We start from the raw sequence: 21,402 nt of genomic DNA, 5'->3' as shown, positions 1-21,402 counted from the left end.
AAAAAGAGAACTTCTAAAAATGTCTTATTAGCTTATTTGAATCAATGGAAAAGGAAGCTGTTGCTTTTATATTGCAAAGGAACATTTATGCTTCCAATAAATGGACCTGCATGTACACTCATGAGAGGCAGGTACTGCAGCTTGTTGGAGCATCTCACAGAGAGTGAAAATGAGAAAATGTACAATGGTATGAAATTAACGCTTGATAAAGTGTAACTGCTTCCTGAGAGAGTTGAAACTTTGATGGTTTGAGGACTATGCCAGCCGAACATGTTCAGACATGTTTTGTGCTCTCACCATAAATATTAGGCCAAAAGCAAGTTAACAAAAAAGAAACAAAAAAAAAATTGTGTTTCTACCGGTGTTAAGTAACCTGAGAACATTCGATGAAGGGAAGTGTAAATTAGCCTCCAGCTTCTGGGTTCAAGCTCATGCCAGATTGCAAAATGCTGAAAACAATGTCTTAGGCTCCAAAGATAAGAATAAATGCCACATGTATAGCAGTGACTACTGAATCGTGAGCGGAGGCACTGAATCACTAACTAGAGAGCTGTTCTGACGCACCACCTCCCTCATTGGAGTCCCTCAGACTATCTTTTATCAGACTTTATCTTACACAAAACGTTATACCCTTATCCTTTATCGGTACACTGTGGAGGGCATGATTGTAATTATGCAGTCTTTTCGCTGACTAAATAGCACACATCAAAAAAATGTGTGCTATGTGAACCTCAAGAGGTTCAAATGATAACAAATAAATAGTATTGTATTGTATTAAAAAGTTTTTCACTGTACCTCAGTACACGTGACAACAATAAACTAAAATACAAAGACAAAAGAACAAAGTGAAATTTATGTTTAAGTAACCTGAGTGGTTGATGCTAATACTGAATAGCGATAAATGAGAAATATTCTGCTTCTCCAAAACAAATGAAAAATAATTGCGTATTTGTTAACATTTTAAATTACAAGTTTAAGAATATTTCTATGGTCATCTGGGACAGTTGAATGGAGCCACCACTGCAGACGGTATTAATTCCTTGAATGAAGTTATGCAAGTCCTCATTCATAACCCTTTAGTACCTAGAAGGTGACTCTGCCATCTGGTCTTGGAGTGCCAGCACAGACACAGGCCAGAAATAGAAATCTCTAAAATAGCCAACAAGTCATGGGAATTTCTAAACGGAACCAACAGAAGGAATCCCCAGCATCATGCCGTTAAAATATAATTAAACTCAATTATTTTTACGACTGATTGCTTTCCATTAAATAATTCCTCCTGGCCTGTGGTAGCAACTTGTGATCTTGCTCTTAACTTTGACTTAATTGATTAGAGTACTATCTTTACTGGATACCAAGTACAATTTGATTTTGTTTTAATAAGAGATTCGTTACTGAAATTAAACTATGCCTTACAGTAACTGTATTGAATGATTACCTTTGTTCAAACTCAATTACGTTCTACTATAAAGCTATTGGTCAGTTACCCAAACTGACAGGATTTTCAATTAAATAGCATCCCGCCATGGAAGGTGAATGTAAATGTTTAACTTCCAAAGGGATTTGAAAGGTATTTCTCCTCACAAAAGGTTCTGGGTTTGACCTGTGCTGGGCATGACTCCAGAGGTTTCAGCTATTCTTCATGCAAGTCTGAATAGCAAGTATCAATGGATCATTCAACTGTGAAGAACAGAAGTCAAAATTGACAATATCTTCACTGACATGTGCCATTTCCAGTGCTGAGAAGGAGAAGGAAATAATCTTATTAGCACACTGGCTAGCATTTGCAAACTCAGTGCACATTATGGTCTGAGGAAGTTATTAGCTTTAATAGCTCACTTTCACAAAGGAAAACACATTTCCCAGGAGAATCTTCAAAGAATGTTTAGAACAGGCGACATTCTATGTGATCATCCCAGCAGTCAGCTAAGCTATCTGCAGATCAATTGCTATGAATGATATCATAGCTAGCCCACGGTCGGTGCTGAAGTGGATGGGTGCATGAATTGCAATCTGCAAAGAGTAGAAAGCTAGCATAAAATGTCTATAAAAATGTAAATTAATTCAAAGGGGATACCTCTCCTGTGCACTCTCCTGCCAGTCATCAACCCGTGGAATTGCTTTGTATATTAGTCTACTGCCAACAGTATGCATACGGCATCATTGCTAATTGCTATAAGAAATTACATTCAGCCTTCTAAAGCTAAACTGGCATATTTGACCAATGAATAAACTATATTAATAGCTGCTTTGTGGCCTAAGCTGTCACCATCCTCTATTGCATTTAATTTAGAAACTGGAGCTATTAAAGTGACAAGGACGTGCTAAACTGGAATGTCAATGAAAGCTATCAGTACTCTCTCCACTGAAGGAAAGACAACCTTCAGTCCATCTGTCACATTTAGCTACTTTTAACTTCCCTTTCCAATACCAGGAGAGAGGCAGAAAGAGAACAGACAGTGAAAAGCACTAAGTTGTAGTTAGATGGTAAAATAATGGTTTCAAGAAAACAATTCAGTGTCAAAACAAAGAACAAAAGGGGGCAATTAACAATTTGTAGGGGAGTGGGAAAGATGGCTCGACTGCTGTCTTTAACTATAGGGCCCACAAATGACTAATCACAGAAGGCGGCTACACAGCAATAAAGAAGTGAATCCGTGCAATTTAAATGTACCCAAATCTGTCACATGTCAAACAAAAGAACTTTAAAATGGAGCGTTATTGTGAAGAGTTCGAGGGCACTTTTGAAAATCAATTGAAATATTTTTTGGACTATTTGACCTTTGGTGCAAATGGTAACACTCATGCAGGTAAAAGAGCTTCTGGATTGACAGGACTGCCACATGTTGATTAGGAATCCTTAGCTCCTTTATGGGATAGGATTTGAAGTCAGAAGAGTTTCTGCAGTTTCTGGAAGCTGCAAAATGCAGTTGTCGCTGTAGCAGTGAAAGATTTGGGGAATAGGGCTAGGATGCGTTTTGACCAGTGTTCAATGTAACCCCGTGAAAGGAAGGGCATAGCTGAGGCTCACGCGAACACCCATGGCTATATCTTGCGCCGAGAGAAGTCAAAAGAAAAGTTGTTGAGAATTACTGCAAGTTCTGACAGGCAGAGTAGAGCGAGAGTCGAGGAGCAGACTGGGTGTTTTGTCAAGGAACTGTGATAAGGTGCGGTGTGATGGAAATCCCTTGAATAGACACTTCAGAAATAAAGATAAGCACATTTATTACATTAATACAATTTAATTACAGTGTAGTAGAAATGAAGTGATGTACTTGAAAAAAAGACTTTGGTTGAAAATTGGTGACAATCACTGCAATATCATTGATCTACGTTCTAACTAAACCTTTTCAAATTACTTCTCTCCTTATTTCAACTCCAGCCTTCACACAATTCTAACACTCACTCCTCATTCCCTTAATCTCCTCCCCAGCAAACCCTTAATAATGAACTACTCCTTCTTGACCAATATGCTCCAGCATCACCAAACACTAAAGCAATGCTGTCATAGTCACAGTCATAAAGCATGCAAATAGGCCCTTTGGCACAACTTGCTCATGCCGACCAAAATGCCCCTTCCACCTACAGGCATTGGACCCAGATCCATCCACACCTTTCATATCTATGTACAAATGTCATTTAAATGTTGTTATCGAACCAGCTACTTCCTCTGCTCATTTCATATACCCACCACCAAAAGGTTGACCCTCAGCTTCCTATTATATCTTTCCCGACTCACCTTAAACCTACGTCCTCTGGTTCTTGATTCCCCTACAATGGGTAAAGGACTCTATGCATTCATGCTATCTATTCCCCCTCGTTATTTTATACACCTCTACAAGATCATTCCTCAGTCTCCGACGCTCCAAGGAATAAGGTTTTAGACTGCTCAACCTTTTCCGATAACTCAGACCCTGAAGTCCTGGCAATGAAACCAAGTTATTCATGAAATTACTGTGATTATTTGTAACACTTTGTGCACTCTTTCGCATTGTTAGGTGGATGTACAGTAGATAAAACATGTTGCCTCTTTCATTGAACAGAGTGAGTTATTTGACCTGAAATGCAGGAAAAGGCTCATATTGCTGCTAGTAACATTTCACCCCTCTGCATTGAAATGTATCTATTCCTATCCAAAACCCATATCTGGGCTTTTGTTAATTCAAATTGACTTCTCTAGACTTAGCTCAGGTGGTAACCCAAATTCTAAGAGACATTATTTCTCACTATAGAGTAAAAAGAGCATTTTTTGGAGGCTCCAAACACCTATTGTCTCTTGATGGTGGCTGAGGAGAAGTAGAGTGTTCTCCTTGGTACTGCTTATTATTTTACCCTAAGTATTATATATAAATCAGATTACCTGGTTATTTGTTGAGATGTGTCTGCAAATTGACCATCAGAGGCATGGAAAACAACAAATACATCACAACTAATATTTTGGTTTAGTTTAGAGAAACAGCATGGAAACAGGTCTTTTGGCCCACTGACTCTACGCCGACCACTGATCACACATTCACACTAGTTCTGTTATCTCACTTTCCCTACTCATTAGAGGCAATTTAGAGAGACTAATTAAGGAACAAACTTACACATCTTCAGGATGTGGGAGGAAATCAGAGCACCCAGAGGAAAGCAATGTGGTCACATGGAGAACATGCAAACTCCACATGGACAGAGGATTGAACCCGGGTCTCCGGTGCTGAGGCAGCAGCTTTATCATCTGCGCCACCTGGTTGTAAAGTGCTTAGAAATATTTCAAAATTACCAAATAAAGCAAAATCTTTCCTTTCTTAATTACTTATGGCTTTTAGGTTAGCGATCAGCATCAGAGAGCTACCCTTTTGTGGCTCCTGGGTACTTTTATCCAAGAATGAGTTAAATTTAATATTTCAATGCTGCAATAAAGTGCTACAGCAGTATAAAATTAACCACTTCACTTGCTTAATATCACTCATGACAAAATTATTTGTTTTGCCAAGAGCACCAGCTTATAAACTAAACAAATATATTGGAAGCATAAAACAACAGTCTCTGGTGACAAGAGAATTATGTGCTTTACACTGGCAAGCAACACAGATAAATTTACACCAGTTCCTCACATCTGTTACAGGGAGATCTTGAATCATCTGTCGTTAGAGGGAGATAATGAATAGAGCAAGCTACCGTACGATGCTCAGAAAGTTGAAAAAAACAAAGAATTATTAATACACAAATAGATAGAACTGTATTATTACCAAAAGGGAAGTGTGGGCAATGGAGGCAAGGCAGTGCCCTTCGTGATATCAATTTCCAGTTTAGTTTAGAGATACAGCATGGAAACAGGCCCTTCGGTCCACTGAGTCTACACCAGCCTACAATCACCCGTACACTAGCTCTATTCTACACACTAGGGGCAATTTACAGAAGCCAATAAACCTACAAAGCAGCACGTCTTCGTGATGTGGCAGGAAACTGGAGCACCCGGAGAAATATGAATCTTTAGAGGACTTTACAGGCCAAATGCAAGGAAGTTGTTTTCTCTGGCGGGGGAGTCTAAGATTAGTGGGCAAAGGGTAGATTATTTGGGACTGCTGTGAGGAGAAGTTTCTTGACTGGTGAAACTTTGGAATTCTCTAAACCCAGAGGGCAGTGGAGGCTCAGTTGCTGTGTACGTTCAAAACGGATCAAAAGAACAGATCAAAAGACATTTTGGAAAATTGCTGCTGACTAGAAGATTAGTCATAATCCTGATGAATGGCAGGGTAGCATTGCCATGGATTCACCGAGTAATTCAGCATGGAAACAAGCCCTTCGGCCCACCTCATCCATGCTGACCAATTTGTGTGCCTGAGCTAGTCGCACTTGTCTGCTACTGGCCCGTATCCCTCTGCACTTTTCCGATCTATGCACCTGCCTTATAAATACAATTGTACCCATTTCTACCGCTTTCTCTGTGCAGCTCGTTTAATATACCAACACCCCTGTGCAAACACGATTGTCCCTCATGTCTCCTTTAAATTGTTCCCCTCTAGCCTGCTTTTATTTCATATATCCTCAGACAAGGCACAACAGTAAATGGGATCAGCGAAGATAAAGCAACTAGAATTGCACGTACTTGATGGTTGGCATAGATATGGATTGTACTTTAGATTTTAGAGACAGAGTGGAAACGACCAATGATCACCCCGTATATTACCACCATCCTAGACATTGGGGACAATTTAAAATTTACACAAGCCAGCTAATCTACAAATCTGTACAAATCTTTGGAGTGCAGGAGGCAACCGGAGCACCCACTGAAAACGCACGTGGTCACAGGGAGAACGTACAAAATCCGTAGATTCAGCCTCCGTAGTCAGGATCAAACCTGGGTCTATGGTGCTGAAAGGCAGTAACTACCGCTGCGCCACTTTGCCGCCCATGATGGGCTGAAGGGCCTGTTTTTGTGCTACAGACTCTAGGACTCTGTGACTCTATAGGAAACAAGTCACCAGATTTGCGGCAAGTGGAAGGATGGAAGTTGATCAAGATTAAGATTTTGGGAGTAAAATGTAAGAAACAAGGGTTTAACCATCACGTTAAACTGTCTGCACAATTGGAATATTGTGTGCAGTTCTGGTTGCCAGACTAGAGGCAGCACGTTGGTGCACTGGAGAGGGTGCAGAGAAGATTCACCAAGACAATGCCTGCGATGGAATACTTCACTTGAAGCATATCTGAAGGTGAGCTATGATACAGAACTCATCCGCCCCCCCCCAAAAAAAAATTGTTTGCTCCAACTACTGCACTGCTGTAAATCACTATTTAATCAAAAATTAATTGCACACTGGAAATTTGAGAACTTATTCTAAAAGTATTACGAAGAACTAGCAGCTGTAACCCATTTCATTATTAGAAAATGGATTGCAATGTTGGCAGTTTTATCTAAATTTTATGTTGTATTCCTTCAACAGACTGAACATATGTTATCGGTTTCGAATGAAATAAATTGAGAAGAATCCTGTCAGGCTGTACTTGCAAACAACTGACACAGACACAATTATTAGCACAAGGGCTGGCCATGCAAAGCAACTCAACTACACAAAAGCAACTTTACAACTCTCAAATGATTTGATGCTTATGCATTGGAAACATCTTTGATTAAGATAACTAATAATGCTGCTCACCAGGACATAAAAGATGAAATATTATTTTTATGAACAGAATCACAATTGTTGGCATGGTAGGCTAATACTGATGCAGCCTTATATGAACAACATCCATCACATAACCAGCTTTACAAGGGTTCTTTCAAAATGAAAGCACATCAATGATGACATAACCATAAGTAACTGTTCTATTTACAAAGGAATATTTACAAGACATGTGCCCTTTGATATAAGTACCGAGAATAATTAAAGACTTAGCTGATAATAACCAGGGAAGGAGTGACCGGACAATAAATGGCCTCCGTGTCCATGAGATGAATCACGAGACGTCACAAATTCCCACTTCCAATTGTTCTCCAAACAAAACATCCAAGAGAAATTATGATTTTGAAAACATGGTATGTCAAGAATATTTTCTGCACAGTTGGAATATTGTGTACAGTTCTGGTCGCCAAACCAGAGGAAGCACGTGGGTGCACTGGAGAGTGGCAGCGGAAATTCACCAAGACAATGCTTGCGATGGAATACCTCAGACCCAAGGAAAGATTTGATAGACCGGGTTTCCCTTTAAGCAGAGGAGGCCAAGGGGGGAACTTGAAATACAGAATTATGGGAGATATGGGTTGGATAGATAGTTAAAAAAAAAAAAAAAAAAAACGTTTTCACACAGAGGGTGGTTGCCATTTGGAATACAGTGCCCGAGAAGACAGTGGAGGGTGGTAGTCTTGGAACAATGAAGAAGCATCTGGGTAAGCTACAGCACGAATGGAAAGGACACGCAGAGTTGGTGTTCAAAGTAGCAGGCGATTTAAGACTCGTGCTTATGCACCAGGAGGTGCGTGGCCTTTCCATTTTGCTCCTACACACTTGAATTGTCAAGGCACTGTAGGCTAAGGGCCAAAGGCTAGTGTAGGGAAATGGGATTAGTGCAGATAGGTACGTGATAGTCAGTATTGATATGGTGTGCCGAAGAGCATGTTTCTGCACTATTTGACCACACAACATCATTAAATAGAGGGTAGCCCATCTTACGTAAGAATGCTGTTCATCGATTACAGCTCAGCATTCAACACCATTATTCCATCCAAACTGATCACCAAACTCGGTAACCTGGGCATCGACCCCTCCCTCTGCAACTGGATACTGGACTTTCTAACCTACAGACCCCAGTCTGTGAGGTTAGACAAGCACACCTCTTCAACCCTCACCCTGAACACCGGCGTTCCTCAGGGCTGTGTGCTGAGCCCCCTCCTCTACTCCCTCTTCACCTATGACTGCACACCTGTACATGGTACTAACACCATCATCAAGTATGCAGATGATACAACGGTGATTGGCCTCATCAGCAACAACGATGAGCTGGCCTACAGGGAGGAGGTCCAGCACTTAGCAGCATGGTGCGCTGACAACAACCTGGCCCTTAACTCCAAGAAGACCAAGGAGCTCATTGTAGACTTCAGGAAGTCCAGAGGCGGCACGCACACCCCCATCCACATTACCGGGAAGGAGGTGGAACGTGTTTCTAGCTTCAGGTTCCTGGGAGTCAACATCTCCGATGACCTCTCTTGGACCCACAATACCTCTACTCTGATCAAGAAGGCTCATCAGCGTCTCTTCTTCCTGAGGAGACTGAAGAAGGTCCATCTGTCTCCTCAGATCCTGGTGAACTTCTACCGCTGCACCATCGAGAGCATCCTTACCAACTGCATCACAGTATGGTATGGCAACTGCTCTGTCTCCGACCGGAAGGCATTGCAGAGGGTGGTGAAAATTGCCCAACGCATCACCGGTTCCACGCTCCCCTCCATTGAGTCTGTCCAAAGCAAGGGCTGTCTGTGGAGGGCGCTCAGCATCGCCAAGGACTGCTCTCACCCCAACCATGGACTGTTTACCCTCCTACCATCCGGGAGGCGCTACAGGTCTCTCCGTTGCCGAACCAGCAGGTCGAGGAACAGCTTCTTTCCGGCGGCTGTCACTCTACTCAACAACGTACCTCGGTGACTGCCAATCACCACCCCCCCCCCCCCGGACACTTATTATTTTTTATTCAAATCGTTTGCTATGTCGCTCTTCAAGGGAGATGCTAAATGCATTTCGTTGTCTCTGTACTGTACACTGACAATGACAATTAAAATTGAATCTGAATCTGAATCTGAATCTGATTGATTGATTAAAAGATACAGCAAGGAAATAGGACCTTCAGTAAGCACACCGAATCGACGTCGACCTTCGATCAAAACATTCCACCACTTTTGTAACATTCCCGACAGACAAATTTATAAACCCATCTTTGTATGTGGGGAAACTACCAATTTTCTTGTCTAGGTAGATATGAGATGTGTCATGACATAACCTGGAGACAAGAAGGGGAATTATATGATATCATATCCCATACCAAAGGTTCCAAGGATAGTTTATTTAGCTACTTGTATCACTGGTATTTGTGGAACATTATTGTTCATAATTTAGCTTAGTTCTGCTTATATAACAATTATATAACAAAGACATCAAAAGTGTTTGGCCGCAAAGTACCTTGGAATGAATCTGAAATAGACGGTCAGAATTGAAGAGGTTCTTTCTATTGAACATTTACCTTTTCCACTCAGTCTTGCCAGTACCCATTTAGATGCGTAGCAAAGCTTGGTAGAAAATGCAACCAACTGTGGCAGCCAAGGTAATTTATCCCACCTCACCGCACAAAAAATCCACTGGCCTCAAGAACATCTATTATGCATCAATCACTTTTCTTCTGAAATACAAACCATGAAGCATCACCAAAAATTACAGTTGGCAGATTATTAATCTGTATGGGTGAGATTATTTGAGGGAGCTGGTTGTAGCTTCAAGCTTTGCACAATTTAAAAGTGAGCCCTAAATGAGATGCTGGCTTTTGTGGTCCTGCAGTGGAGATTAAGAAAATACTCCTACCGCTGTGGAATGTCCCACTGCCTATGTATGTGACGCATTGATACAAATATAGGTTGGTCTGAAATTTCCTGGGACATTGTGTCAACAATTTAAATATAGTTTAATGGGCATCATTCTGTTCCTTAAAAATGGTCTTTACGTTTCAATGAAAACCAAAAAATTAGGAACTTCACAAAATGCATTATTGTCCCTTGGAAGCAATTTTACCTCATTAGAAAAATCTCAATACAACAATACATTCATAATTCACAGCCAGGAGGCTCCTAAAATGTCAGGATTACCACTAGAGTGAAATTTACAAGGACTAAAGCAGATCAATGGTGATTTCAGTGTGTGAATTACTGTGATTACTTTCGGTAATTGCCATACAATTTTGAAGAAAGTAATCACCAACATCGCTTTCAGAATTGTAGATGTCTCGTGTTCCATTCTACATTTCCCCAAATATTTTATCGATCAATTTTAGTGCAATAGAAATAGAAAATGCTGGATATTCTTAATATGTCAGCCATTATTTTTGACTGCGAAACAGATTTAGTGTTTCTGGTTGTCCATACAGATTTTTAGTTCAATGGATACTCCATCAGAACTAATGAAAAGACAAGGACGAGAAATATTTTTTTGTGGTCTTTGCACAACCACTTGTTGTGAGACCTGCTGAATTTTACCATCTATTCCAGTATTTATTGATTGAAACCAAAATGTATAAAAATAGCCTTTATTAATCTGACAATGTACACTTTAACCACATGTGATTTTTTTCAATTACAAATCTCAAATCATGGTATAGAGGCAAATAAATAAATCTTTGTCCGGAACTATATCTATATCTATATATATATATAAAAAATCAGAGTCTGAAGAAGGGTCTCGACCCGAAACGTAACCCATTCCTTCTCTCCAGAGATGCTGCCTGTCCCACTGAGTTACTCCAGCATTTTGTGTCTACCTAGCCAATATATTACTGCCTACCCTACGCAATTTTATTTTCTGTCATAACATCTTCAAATGCTGAAGAGAATTATCTTCTCATCGTAGTGTTATGAGAGACTTTACATTATTCGAGACGGGAGAGAGCAGTTGTTTACCATCTTACAGCACTGACATTGAACAAAACTGTCCCTCACAACCAAAGCATCAACCTAGATTTTGTAATTAAATCTCCGTAGAATGTCAAATATTGTTCCAAATGCAAAAAGATGTAGATCTGTTAATTCCGAATTGACATTTTTAGATATTAATTTTTTTAAACTGGGGCACCATACCAGTAGGTATTTTAGTACAAATTAAGTAATTTCTGTATGGAAGCTTTAAAAATACAATCACAGTCGCACAATCTCGGTATTAAAGATGATAGTCAGTTGGGGAACAAAGGGAGTTTTGCGGCCTTCTGCTTTGTGAGAAATTATCTTTGTTTCTTCAGGCCATCTCTACTCAAACATAGAGACATGAACAATTTTGTTTCTAATGACTGCAGGAGGATAATAGGGGAGCCAATTGGCCCATAAACTTCAAATGTCTTTTGAACCTTGAACAGCAAAAAAATGTATAAGTGCTGTAAAAAAATGGCAAACTGCTCTATAATGGTTCTCAAATGATTGTCAGATAACGTTAACTGCACGGCAGGTGAAGGGAAAGCAACATTAAAAAGAGAGATTGGACTACTATAACAAACACTGCAGTATGCTTTTGGGCCAACAGCTTCAGCATCATCATATCTCATATAGTGGCAATTTTAAAATACTGAAAAATCACTATGGCTAGCATTTTTGCAACCTCGGTGGTATTTTACATAATTAGATTTCCTGGTGTAGAGTGGACATTTATTCCAAATCAAAGTTAATGCTTGGATATTTTATATCCATAAATTACACAAGACTCATAGCAAAAATCCCTTGATAGAAGGGCCTCGAGCTACAATGTTTGTTACACAAGTGTGAGATTCACTTCTTGCCGGTCCAGAATGTACAGTGTGCTATAATGACTTTCTAAATCAACATTTAGTTTGAGGGGAATTACCAACTCAAAATGCTTTAACGTTAGAATTTGTTCCGATCAGAAGGCAGGAAAAGTAGTGTTGCATTATTATTACCATTTCTCACCCTTCCTTCCGATTTATAAGATCGCGGGCTCAAGAAATATCTCGGCATTCATGTCTTGCAATGTGATCTAACAATGAGCAACCACAGAAGGAGTGCTGCATTGTCAGTGATTCTCTCGTTTAAATAGCACACAAAACAAGGACTCCACCTGTCAATGAACATAGAGGTAGAGAAGACAATAGCAACATCTGAAGAACAGCAGGGGAGCTTGCTTAATGAAGAAAAACTATAAAGGATAGTATTCGGCTGAAGGCAAGGGCATATAAGGTAGCCAGAGATAGTGGGAGGGTAGAGGATTGGGAAGCATTTAAAGGTCAGCAAAAAATAACTAAGAGATTAATTAAGACGGGGAAAATAGACTATGAAAGGAATTTAGCGAACAACATAAAAACTAATAGTAAGAGTTTTTATAGCTATATAAAAAGAAAAAGGGTGGCTAAGGTGAACGTTGGTCCATTGGAGGGTGAGACTGGAGAGTTGTTGGTGGGGAACATGGAAATGGCAAAGGCATTAAACGAGTATTTTGTATCAGTCTTCACCATAGAAGACACAAAAAAATATCCAACGCTGGATAAACAGGGGGTGTGAGGAATGAGGAGCAAATTATTAAGATCACCAAGGAGGTTTTAGGGAAATTAATGAGACTGAGGAGGATAAATCCCCTGGGCCTGATGGATTACATCCATAGGGAGATAGCGGTGGGGATTGTGGATGCATTGGTGATAATTTTCCCAAAACTCCCTGGAGGCAGGAACGGTCCCAGTGGATGTGGAAAATGGCCAATGTAACACCTATATTTAAAAAAGGAAGTAAACAGAAGGCGGGTAACTATAGACCGGTTAGTCTAACATCGGTGGTGGGTAAAATGTTAGAGACAATTATTAAAGAAACACTAACGGGGCACTTGGATAAACATGACTTCATCGGACAGAACCAGCATGGTTTGGTGAAGGGGAAGTCCTGTTTAACGAATCTGCTCGAATTCTTTGAGGAAGTAACAACCCGGGTGGATAAAGGGGAACCGGTGCATGTGGTGGACTTCCAAAAGGCTTTTGACAAGGTCCACATAAGAGACTATTGCTAAAAATTAAAAATTATGGGATTGGGGGTAATATATTAGCATGGGTAGAGGATACAAATAGGAAGCAAATAAATGGTTCACTCGGGATGGCAACCGTAACTAGCGGGGCCGCAAGGGTCGTCTGGGACCCATTGTTCACAATTTATATAAATGATTTGGAGGAGGGAAAAAGTGGACTATATCAAAATTTGCGGACGATACAAAAATGGGAGGAAAAGTAGGGGATGAGGAGGATAGGAAGAGTCTGCAAAAGGATATAGGTAGGTGAGTGGGCAACAACTTGGCATTTTAATACTAATAAATGTTAAGTCATTCACTTTGGGAAAAAAAATGATAGGGCAATTATTTTCAAATGAAAGAGGAGCTGCGTTTTATAATGCAACGCAAAGGGATCTAGGGGTATTAAAATCCCACTGATAGAAGGTGCAGCAAGCAATTAGGACAATGTTTGTTGGCACTAGTGGGAGATTCACTCTTGCTGCAGCTGGTCACAGTATGTGAGACCACATTTGGCTACAATGACTTTCTATACTTAAACGTTTAGTTTGAGGGGCAATTACCAAATCAAAAATGCTTTGACGTTAGAATTTGTGGAACTCTACTCTTTGGAGTTTAGAAGGATGAGAGGCATCTCATTGAAACATATAAGATCGTGAGGGGCCTTGATCGGGTGGATGCACCGAGGATGTTCCCAATGATCGGGGAAACTAGAACTAGGGGACATAGTTGCAGAATAAGGGGGGGCTCTTTTAAAACTTGAGGAAGAACTTCTTCACCCAGAGGGTTTAATTTATGGAATTCACCCCCAGGGAGCTTCCAATTATTTAAGACTAAAATAGATGGGCTCAAGAAATATCTTGGCATTCATGTCTTGCAATGTGATCTAACAATGAGCAACCACAGAAGGAGTGCTGCATTGTCAGTGATTCTCTCATTTAAATAGCACACAAAACAAGGACTCCACCTGTCAATGAACATAGAGGTAGAGAAGACAATAGCAACATCTGAAGAACAGCAGGTGGTCTACTCTCGCACCTACTTTCTATGTTTCTATGAAAAAATTCACCCCCAACTAAAAACAACCAAATAAATTTTCTGGCTATCCCCCTTATTGTTGTTTGTGGACTTTGGTGAATGTCTGAAGAAGGGTTTCGGCCCGAAACGTTGCCTATTTCCTTCGCTCCATAGATGCTGCTGCACCCACTGAGTTTCTCCAGCATTTTTGTGTACCATGGTGAATGTTAATTGCTTGGCATACTTACGTTCAAAATAACTTTGGTTATTCTTTCAAATAATCTAGTGGCTGGTGTGCTACATAAATGCATGAACTATATCAGTTGTAGCTACTTATTTCATTGATTTATACCAGCAGGACAATCCAGTAATCAGGAAAATGTAATACTGACAACCTAATCTCAACAGGGATTTTGAATAAAATTAGCATTCGGGTGCTTGCCCTTCTTTAAGAAATCCGATGGCTATTAATAGAGGCGCTAATCCAAAACCTGTAATTCCTAATGAGAAATGGTTTACCGAGGAGTAACACACATAATACCAAAACCCAGAATGTTGTGCAAAATGGATTGTCCATTCCTGTTGCTGAAGAGCTTAATGATCTGAATTGTATTAACTATATTTGCAATTTGCTGGTGTTCAATAGCAACAGCATTTTCAATACCAGGAAATATAAGAGAACTACTTTAAAGGCACTAAAACATGAAAAGGCAAAATACAAATGTTTTATCGACAATGCTCAGAGACCTGTTACATTTGAAACCTGATCTGCTTGTACCAACTACAATGCTGCATTCTACTTCCCATCTATCTCAGAACATCTTCAAACATTTGTGCATAATTCAGAATCTGGAATTGGAATTATTGTCTGGGAAATGCTAGTTGTTGCTCCCAATGATTACTGAAGCCAAACTGAAATGTGGTATTATATCAGATTCAAATTGAATTGTGGTACTGTACCGTAAACGGATAAGTAGAACAAAGGTCTGAAGAAGGGCCTCGACCCGAAATGTCACCCATTCCTCCTCTCCAGAGATGCTGCCTGTCCCTCTGAGTTACTCCAACATTTTGCGTCTACCTTAGATTTAAACCAGCTTCGGCAGTTCTTTCTTACACACAAGTAGAACATTTGCTGTGATCTCCATTCCCTTATTTTCTGACTTCCATATTTAGCCTAATAGGATAGGCACAAGATATTTTAACTATTAACGGAAACTCAAAGACACCATGCCGGGGTTTGCAAGCCTCATGAGTATTTTTCTCTCTTTTGAGGGACAGGCAACTCATTTGCAACTCGACATCTTTCCCCAATTGTACATGGACAAACATAGAAACATAGAAATTAGGTGCAGAAGTAGGCCATTCGGCCCTTCGAGCCTGCACCGCCATTCAATATGATCATGGCTGATCATCCAACAAGTGGGAGCTTGTTCTGTGGAAATGCAACATGTGATCATGCAGACATTTATTCAATGCAATAACGTTGCTTAAAGGGAAATGTAAGATGCCTGTACAGTTAAGAGCACAGCAGGATGAGGGTGTTATCTTACAGAAGTGCACAAGATCATGAGAGGAATAGATAGAGTAAATGCACTGAGTATTTTACCCAAAGTAGGGGAACCAAGAACCAAAGGACATAAGTTTGAGTTTGAGGTCTGAGGGGACAAAGATTTAATAGGAACCTGTGAGGTAACTTTTTTTTTAACACCAAGGGTAGTGGGTATATGGAACAAGCTGCCGCAGGAGGTACCTGAGGCAGGTACTATTACATTTACAAAATATGTGGACACATACATGGATAGGATAGGTTTGGAGGATATAAGCCAAATGCAGACAGGTGGGACTAGTGTAGATGCGGCATGCTGGTTGGAGTGGCCAGGTTGGGCAGCAAGACTTGTTTCTACATTGTGTGACTCTGTGACCCAATGTATTCCAACACTTTAAATGTTTTTATCCACAGTGTATAATCTGCTCTTCCTTTAAAGAGTTCTTATGATTCATTCTTTATGAAGAGTTCAATCTAAATTATGAAATTTAGCATGCCTTAAAAATTATTCTCAAACTTCACAAAAAATGTGCATTTGAAAACCGGAAGGAAGTAGTAAGAAGCTTCAAAGATAGAAAAAAAACGCTGGAGTAACTCAGCCGGTCAGAGTATAACTGAAGGTGACGTAGCAGGTTGAGACCCTTCTTCAGAACCTTCCTTCGCTCCTGAGATGCTAAATGAGCCACTGGGTGACTCCAGCTTTTTATGTCTATCTTTGGTTTAAACCGGCATCTGCAGTTCCTTCCTATACATATAAAGAAGCTTCACGAGTTGACCACATTGCTCTCTATGAAGCCTGACAGAGGGCTCATTAGTATTTACAAATATTTTTATGCATTCCCATCAACTGTGATGTTGAGTGCCCTGTTCCCACTGGCAGGTGGCGATGTCACTTCCTGCAGAGCTGAGCAGATGTTAAAGGGGGCTTAACTCTTCTTCTCCTCCATGCGCCTACACCTTCCGCATTTTAAATAGATTTAATTATATACCAGGGCCCGACATTTTAGTATACATGAAATCTGGACTGCAGTGAAATCAGGCCAGGATATTAAGATATTCAAAAAAGCTTATCTGAAGCAGGCTGAGGGATCAATCTGTTGGTTTTGTATATTTAAATAGAGCACAGCTGCAAGGCTACTTAATCTTTTGAAACGAGTCTCTGTAGAATGTCGTAGTCAACAATTTAAATAAAACATGCTCAAACACTCTTTCCTGTAGATTTGCAATTAAATTATAAGGAAAGTTCCAAACTAAGGAAAATGGAGCAGAAAGCCATCCTTGTTTCTTTTATAGAACGAGCGGGTTTGACTGTCTTCCCTCCTAACATAACAATGTTTCTGATTCGTTGTTTGCCCCCATCAGTTTATCAAATGAGGATTTTTTGTTTCTGAGGCAAATAAGTGCCAAGAAGATACTCTACAATAGAATGGCTTGCTTAATTCTACCCAAACCTAACTATATTCATCTGTATAAACAGTCACTGAAAAGGGAATAGGAATGTGAATACAGGACAATGGTTTATGGTTGGGCTTTTGGATAGGGACAAGATGTGCAGGGATTGGACCGGTATGCATAGGCCTGTGACATTAGTTTTATCTTGGCCTCATGTTCAGCACAGACATGATGGGCCGAAGAGCCAGATTCTGTACTGTACCATTATATGTTCTATTGTCAAACTTCTGCTGGGGATACGAGGGCCTATTGCAATTTGGCTCTGCTATCCTGTCTTCTAAAGAAGTTCAAGATTTGCACCTCGCTTAATGCTCCATTTCTATTGCGTGCCTTAAAGGCAAACGTAATACTCTGTTATTCACCATGTGACTCTAAACCTTTAACCTCAACTTGCAGGAATTATCTGGTGAAATATGCCAATTAGAAATCAAGCTACTCCTATTTACCAATAATTTGAGAAATGGCTTTCTAAAACATGGATCCCATTGATTAATTTATCACAAATTTTATTAAATAAAACTCAAACAAAATCTATAGTAGAGAAATTTAATTTGACAAACAGCAGGTTGTCACTGTATTCAGGCTTTGACACAGCTATAAACCATTTGAGCAGCAAACGTATGATTTATTAAACTATAAGAACATCTCGATTCAATTTATATTACTGCCTTGTGTTTCACTGCTGGTCAGCTTTGGATATAATAGCCACAACCCTCTCATAAGTTATCTAGTCATCCTGCATGTGCCAACATTGTGCTGGCTTGGCAGAACCGATCTTTTAGTTAAATAAAGGCATCTCCTATCAGCTACAAAATAATCAATTACGTTATTTTCAGGGTAATTCAGTTACTGAATAATATTTTTTGGAGGAGAACAAATTATATAAATCAAAGGACAACTCTATTTAAAAAAAAATACCCATCACAGAATCGGTTTGATTTTGTAACCAGTGCCACAACGTTACTGTTTGTAAACTGCCGATAGGATGACCAAGTGTCTAATTTATATTAGCTTAAAGAATTATAGGGACTGTCTGTCTCCTGCCCCTCTGAGCAATAAAATTAGCTTTTAGGTAGAAATACAATGCTTATAAAGTACTCACAAAATTGTTATCGATTTCATCCGATTCTTCAGAAGCCCGCAGATCTTTAAGTTGTTGGCTGGGTTCAGAGTCCTGTGGACAAATTGTAGTTAATGTAGTTTTAAAATGTGTCTGATAAACATGTTATTTACTGTTGCATTGTTGCATAATCGGAGGCAAATTAACAGCTTGATTTATCCAGTCTAAGTTAAGAGATCCATTAAAGTGGAAGGGAAAGATAAAGCACCCACTTTTTTTTCCAAAAATGCTTCCCCTACTTCATTGCAAAGCAAGAACCAAATCCTTTTCAATTTTTCTAACCTAATGACATGCTGGATCTTGGAAGAAATTTTAAATTGTCCCGTGGAAATGAATGGAACTTAGTGACCAGTTTCTCATCCTAGTAATTTTCCACATTAACGATGAACCAAAATAAGGTAAGCTTTCCCTCCACCCCCCTTATCTTTCGCCACCTCTACAAAGTGTCCAATTGGTTGATGTCTTTTTTTGACATATTAAGATGTTGTCAATCTAGAACTGCCCAAATTTGAGAACATTTCCAACCAAATATACTACGTTCACAAGGCACGGCCTTTCCTAAAGCACACGATAGTGGACAGGTCAAAACACGTTCATTTTCTGCGAATGTGAGTTGGCTCATCTCACTCACACGAGTGTGCTTTTCACACGCCACACTAGAATTTGATGCAAGGTGCGGTAATGCAAGGTGATATTAATCAAAAGGGTGGTAACGAGGACATGCTGATCGTTCTTTTGGATGACAACCTATTGCTGGTTCCACAGCCAAGCAGAGATCTGATAATAGTTCTCCTTTAATCAGCATTAGTGAATCAAATCAATTAAGATTTTTGTACTACAGTTTGCCTACTTTTGACATGAGTAACGTGAATCCTGGAATTGAACTGATTTTGGAGTTCAAAAGAATCGTGCTGTTATTGGAGTTCTGAAATGTTTAATAGACGTAATATAAATGCAAGTCTTTTTTTAGTATCGGCTCACTTATTTAGCAACTCATCTCCTCAACACTAGTGTTTCGAGGGCAGTTGTCTTTAACTGGGGAAGTGAGTAAAACTACACGGCAACTGCTCATCTCAGTGGTGCTGCCTTCTTTTGTTAAAGGGTGATACAAGTGTGATATGGGTATTTAAGTGACCCATGTCTTAGGGTTGAAACCTACCACTGATGGATCAGTTCACCCAAGCCTCCCCCAATTAACATAACATTGTTCCTGATTAGGAGGGAAAGTCCCTCAGCGGTTTCATACATTGGAATTTTGCTGTGGAAAAAAAAATATATCCAACATACAATAATATTTAGGAAATAGTTTCTCCATTGTAACATATTCTAATATCAAGGAATGTTTGAGTATGAATAACATATTTTCTTTGGAATTAGACAAAAGATGATATTTAATTTCAACTGTAAACATGGAATAGCATGCACGAGTGAACAACTATAAAGGGCCTTGTACATGGATAGTGACTGCAAATTTTTTAAACAAATAACCATGTTTGTTTTCTGTCTTCCCATTGGATTGAATCGTATTATGCCTCTCTGCATGTGTCTCCATTGACCATTAGTTGTGATGATGCCAAAGAAACATTCTGCAGACTTTGCAAGATAATGGGATGAAAATGTGAAATTATGAGATTTTTTATGAACACCTAACAAAACCATCGAGAGGAGAGTTTCAAAAATATTGGCCAGAACATCTTTTTGGATAGGTCACAGATGGTATTTGCTGTCTGCTGCCTAATTATATCTTTGCCAACAACTTGCTTGGAACAGCTTACACAATGCCAGATGTACTGCTGTACACCTAACAATACATTGGTAAAGATATCACATTTAGATTAGACCAGGCTATAATGCCAGATTTAAGCATTGACATCATCTTTCCCTGGTATTTGGCAATTGGAATAGCATTGTCGATTGTCCTTCATATGGCCACAATTTGGAAAGTGGTGTGTGAAAAAGCATCATGCTTAGTGGGGACACAAATGGTGCAGTAACTCCAGCAGTTCAGCATCTCTAGAGAACACGGATAGATGATGATTCAGGCAGAGACCCTTCTTCAGACCAAATCCGCAACATCACCTATGCACGTTCTCCAGAGATGCTGCCTGACCAGCTGAGTTACTCCAGCACTTTGTGTCCTTTGTGTATTAACCAGCATCTGCAGTTCCTTGTTTCTATACTTGGGTGGGATAGAGTTGATGCTGTGAGAAATCAGAACAGTGCAACATGGGGAAAAAAGCCCTTTGGCCAATGGTGTCTGTGCAGAACAGAAAGCCAAATCAAACTAATCCCTTCTGCCTTCATATGATCCAGAACTCATCAGTTATCCAAACTCAATATTTTCCCATTTGTCCAGAGGGTGACTAAAGCCACAAAGTAAAGATATATATATTAAAATGCTCACAGCATTTTCTAAATGAAGTGTGGGGAGATGATTGACACATTTGGAAATTGGTAGCTAAATTGAGCAACATTTAACATCAAAATAAACGTCCAAATATATTAACGTTGCCAACTTTATTGAGAAAACGTACATTTTCTTTCATTTGAATAGTTAGGCTCATAAACTATTCTCCAAAATATTTGACGCGTGAAGAATAAAACATGAAATTCCAAAGTAGGTTCAGTGACCAGCAAGGTAAATATCTGACAAATGCTAGGAATATTGATGTATTTTGTGAAGAACAGACAATAAGAATGAATTGCCCTTTGGAGAACAAATATTAATCTTCTTTAAACTACTTTTTTTTTTCAAAAAGGCACTGAACTAATTAACTGACAGGAATGGTGACGGCAGACTAATTAAATCTGAATGCAATTGATTTCCAGAAATTTTTATTAGAAGCTCAGCATTACTGTACTTCAAAAGCTTGTAAAACAAATATAATGAAGACAAATGGTGCTGTCAGCTGTGAGTAGTGGTTACTTGGCTGGAATTCTTGACAAACTAATTAGTTAAAACAATTAAAAAATACAATTTCAATTTGAATAGGAATACATTTGCACTGCATGTATAATGTTGGATTGAGAAA

At 39.5% G+C, this 21,402-nt stretch overlaps 1 protein-coding gene across 1 annotated transcript in view; it reads right to left on the bottom strand.

Annotated features, from left to right (window-relative positions):
- The window catches only part of LOC129712346 (centrosomal protein of 164 kDa-like), a 131,872-nt gene that overhangs the window by 41,238 nt on the left and 69,232 nt on the right, over positions 1-21,402 (bottom strand). The window contains 1 exon segment of the mRNA XM_055660699.1: positions 18,353-18,424. Coding sequence (XP_055516674.1) covers positions 18,353-18,424 — 72 coding nt within the window.

The sequence above is a fragment of the Leucoraja erinacea genome, chromosome 32, assembly GCF_028641065.1.
Source record: "Leucoraja erinacea ecotype New England chromosome 32, Leri_hhj_1, whole genome shotgun sequence".
Classification (NCBI taxonomy): domain Eukaryota; kingdom Metazoa; phylum Chordata; class Chondrichthyes; order Rajiformes; family Rajidae; genus Leucoraja; species Leucoraja erinaceus.
Note: the sequence above shows the minus strand (reverse complement) of the source record. Positions and strands in the feature narration are given on the sequence as shown.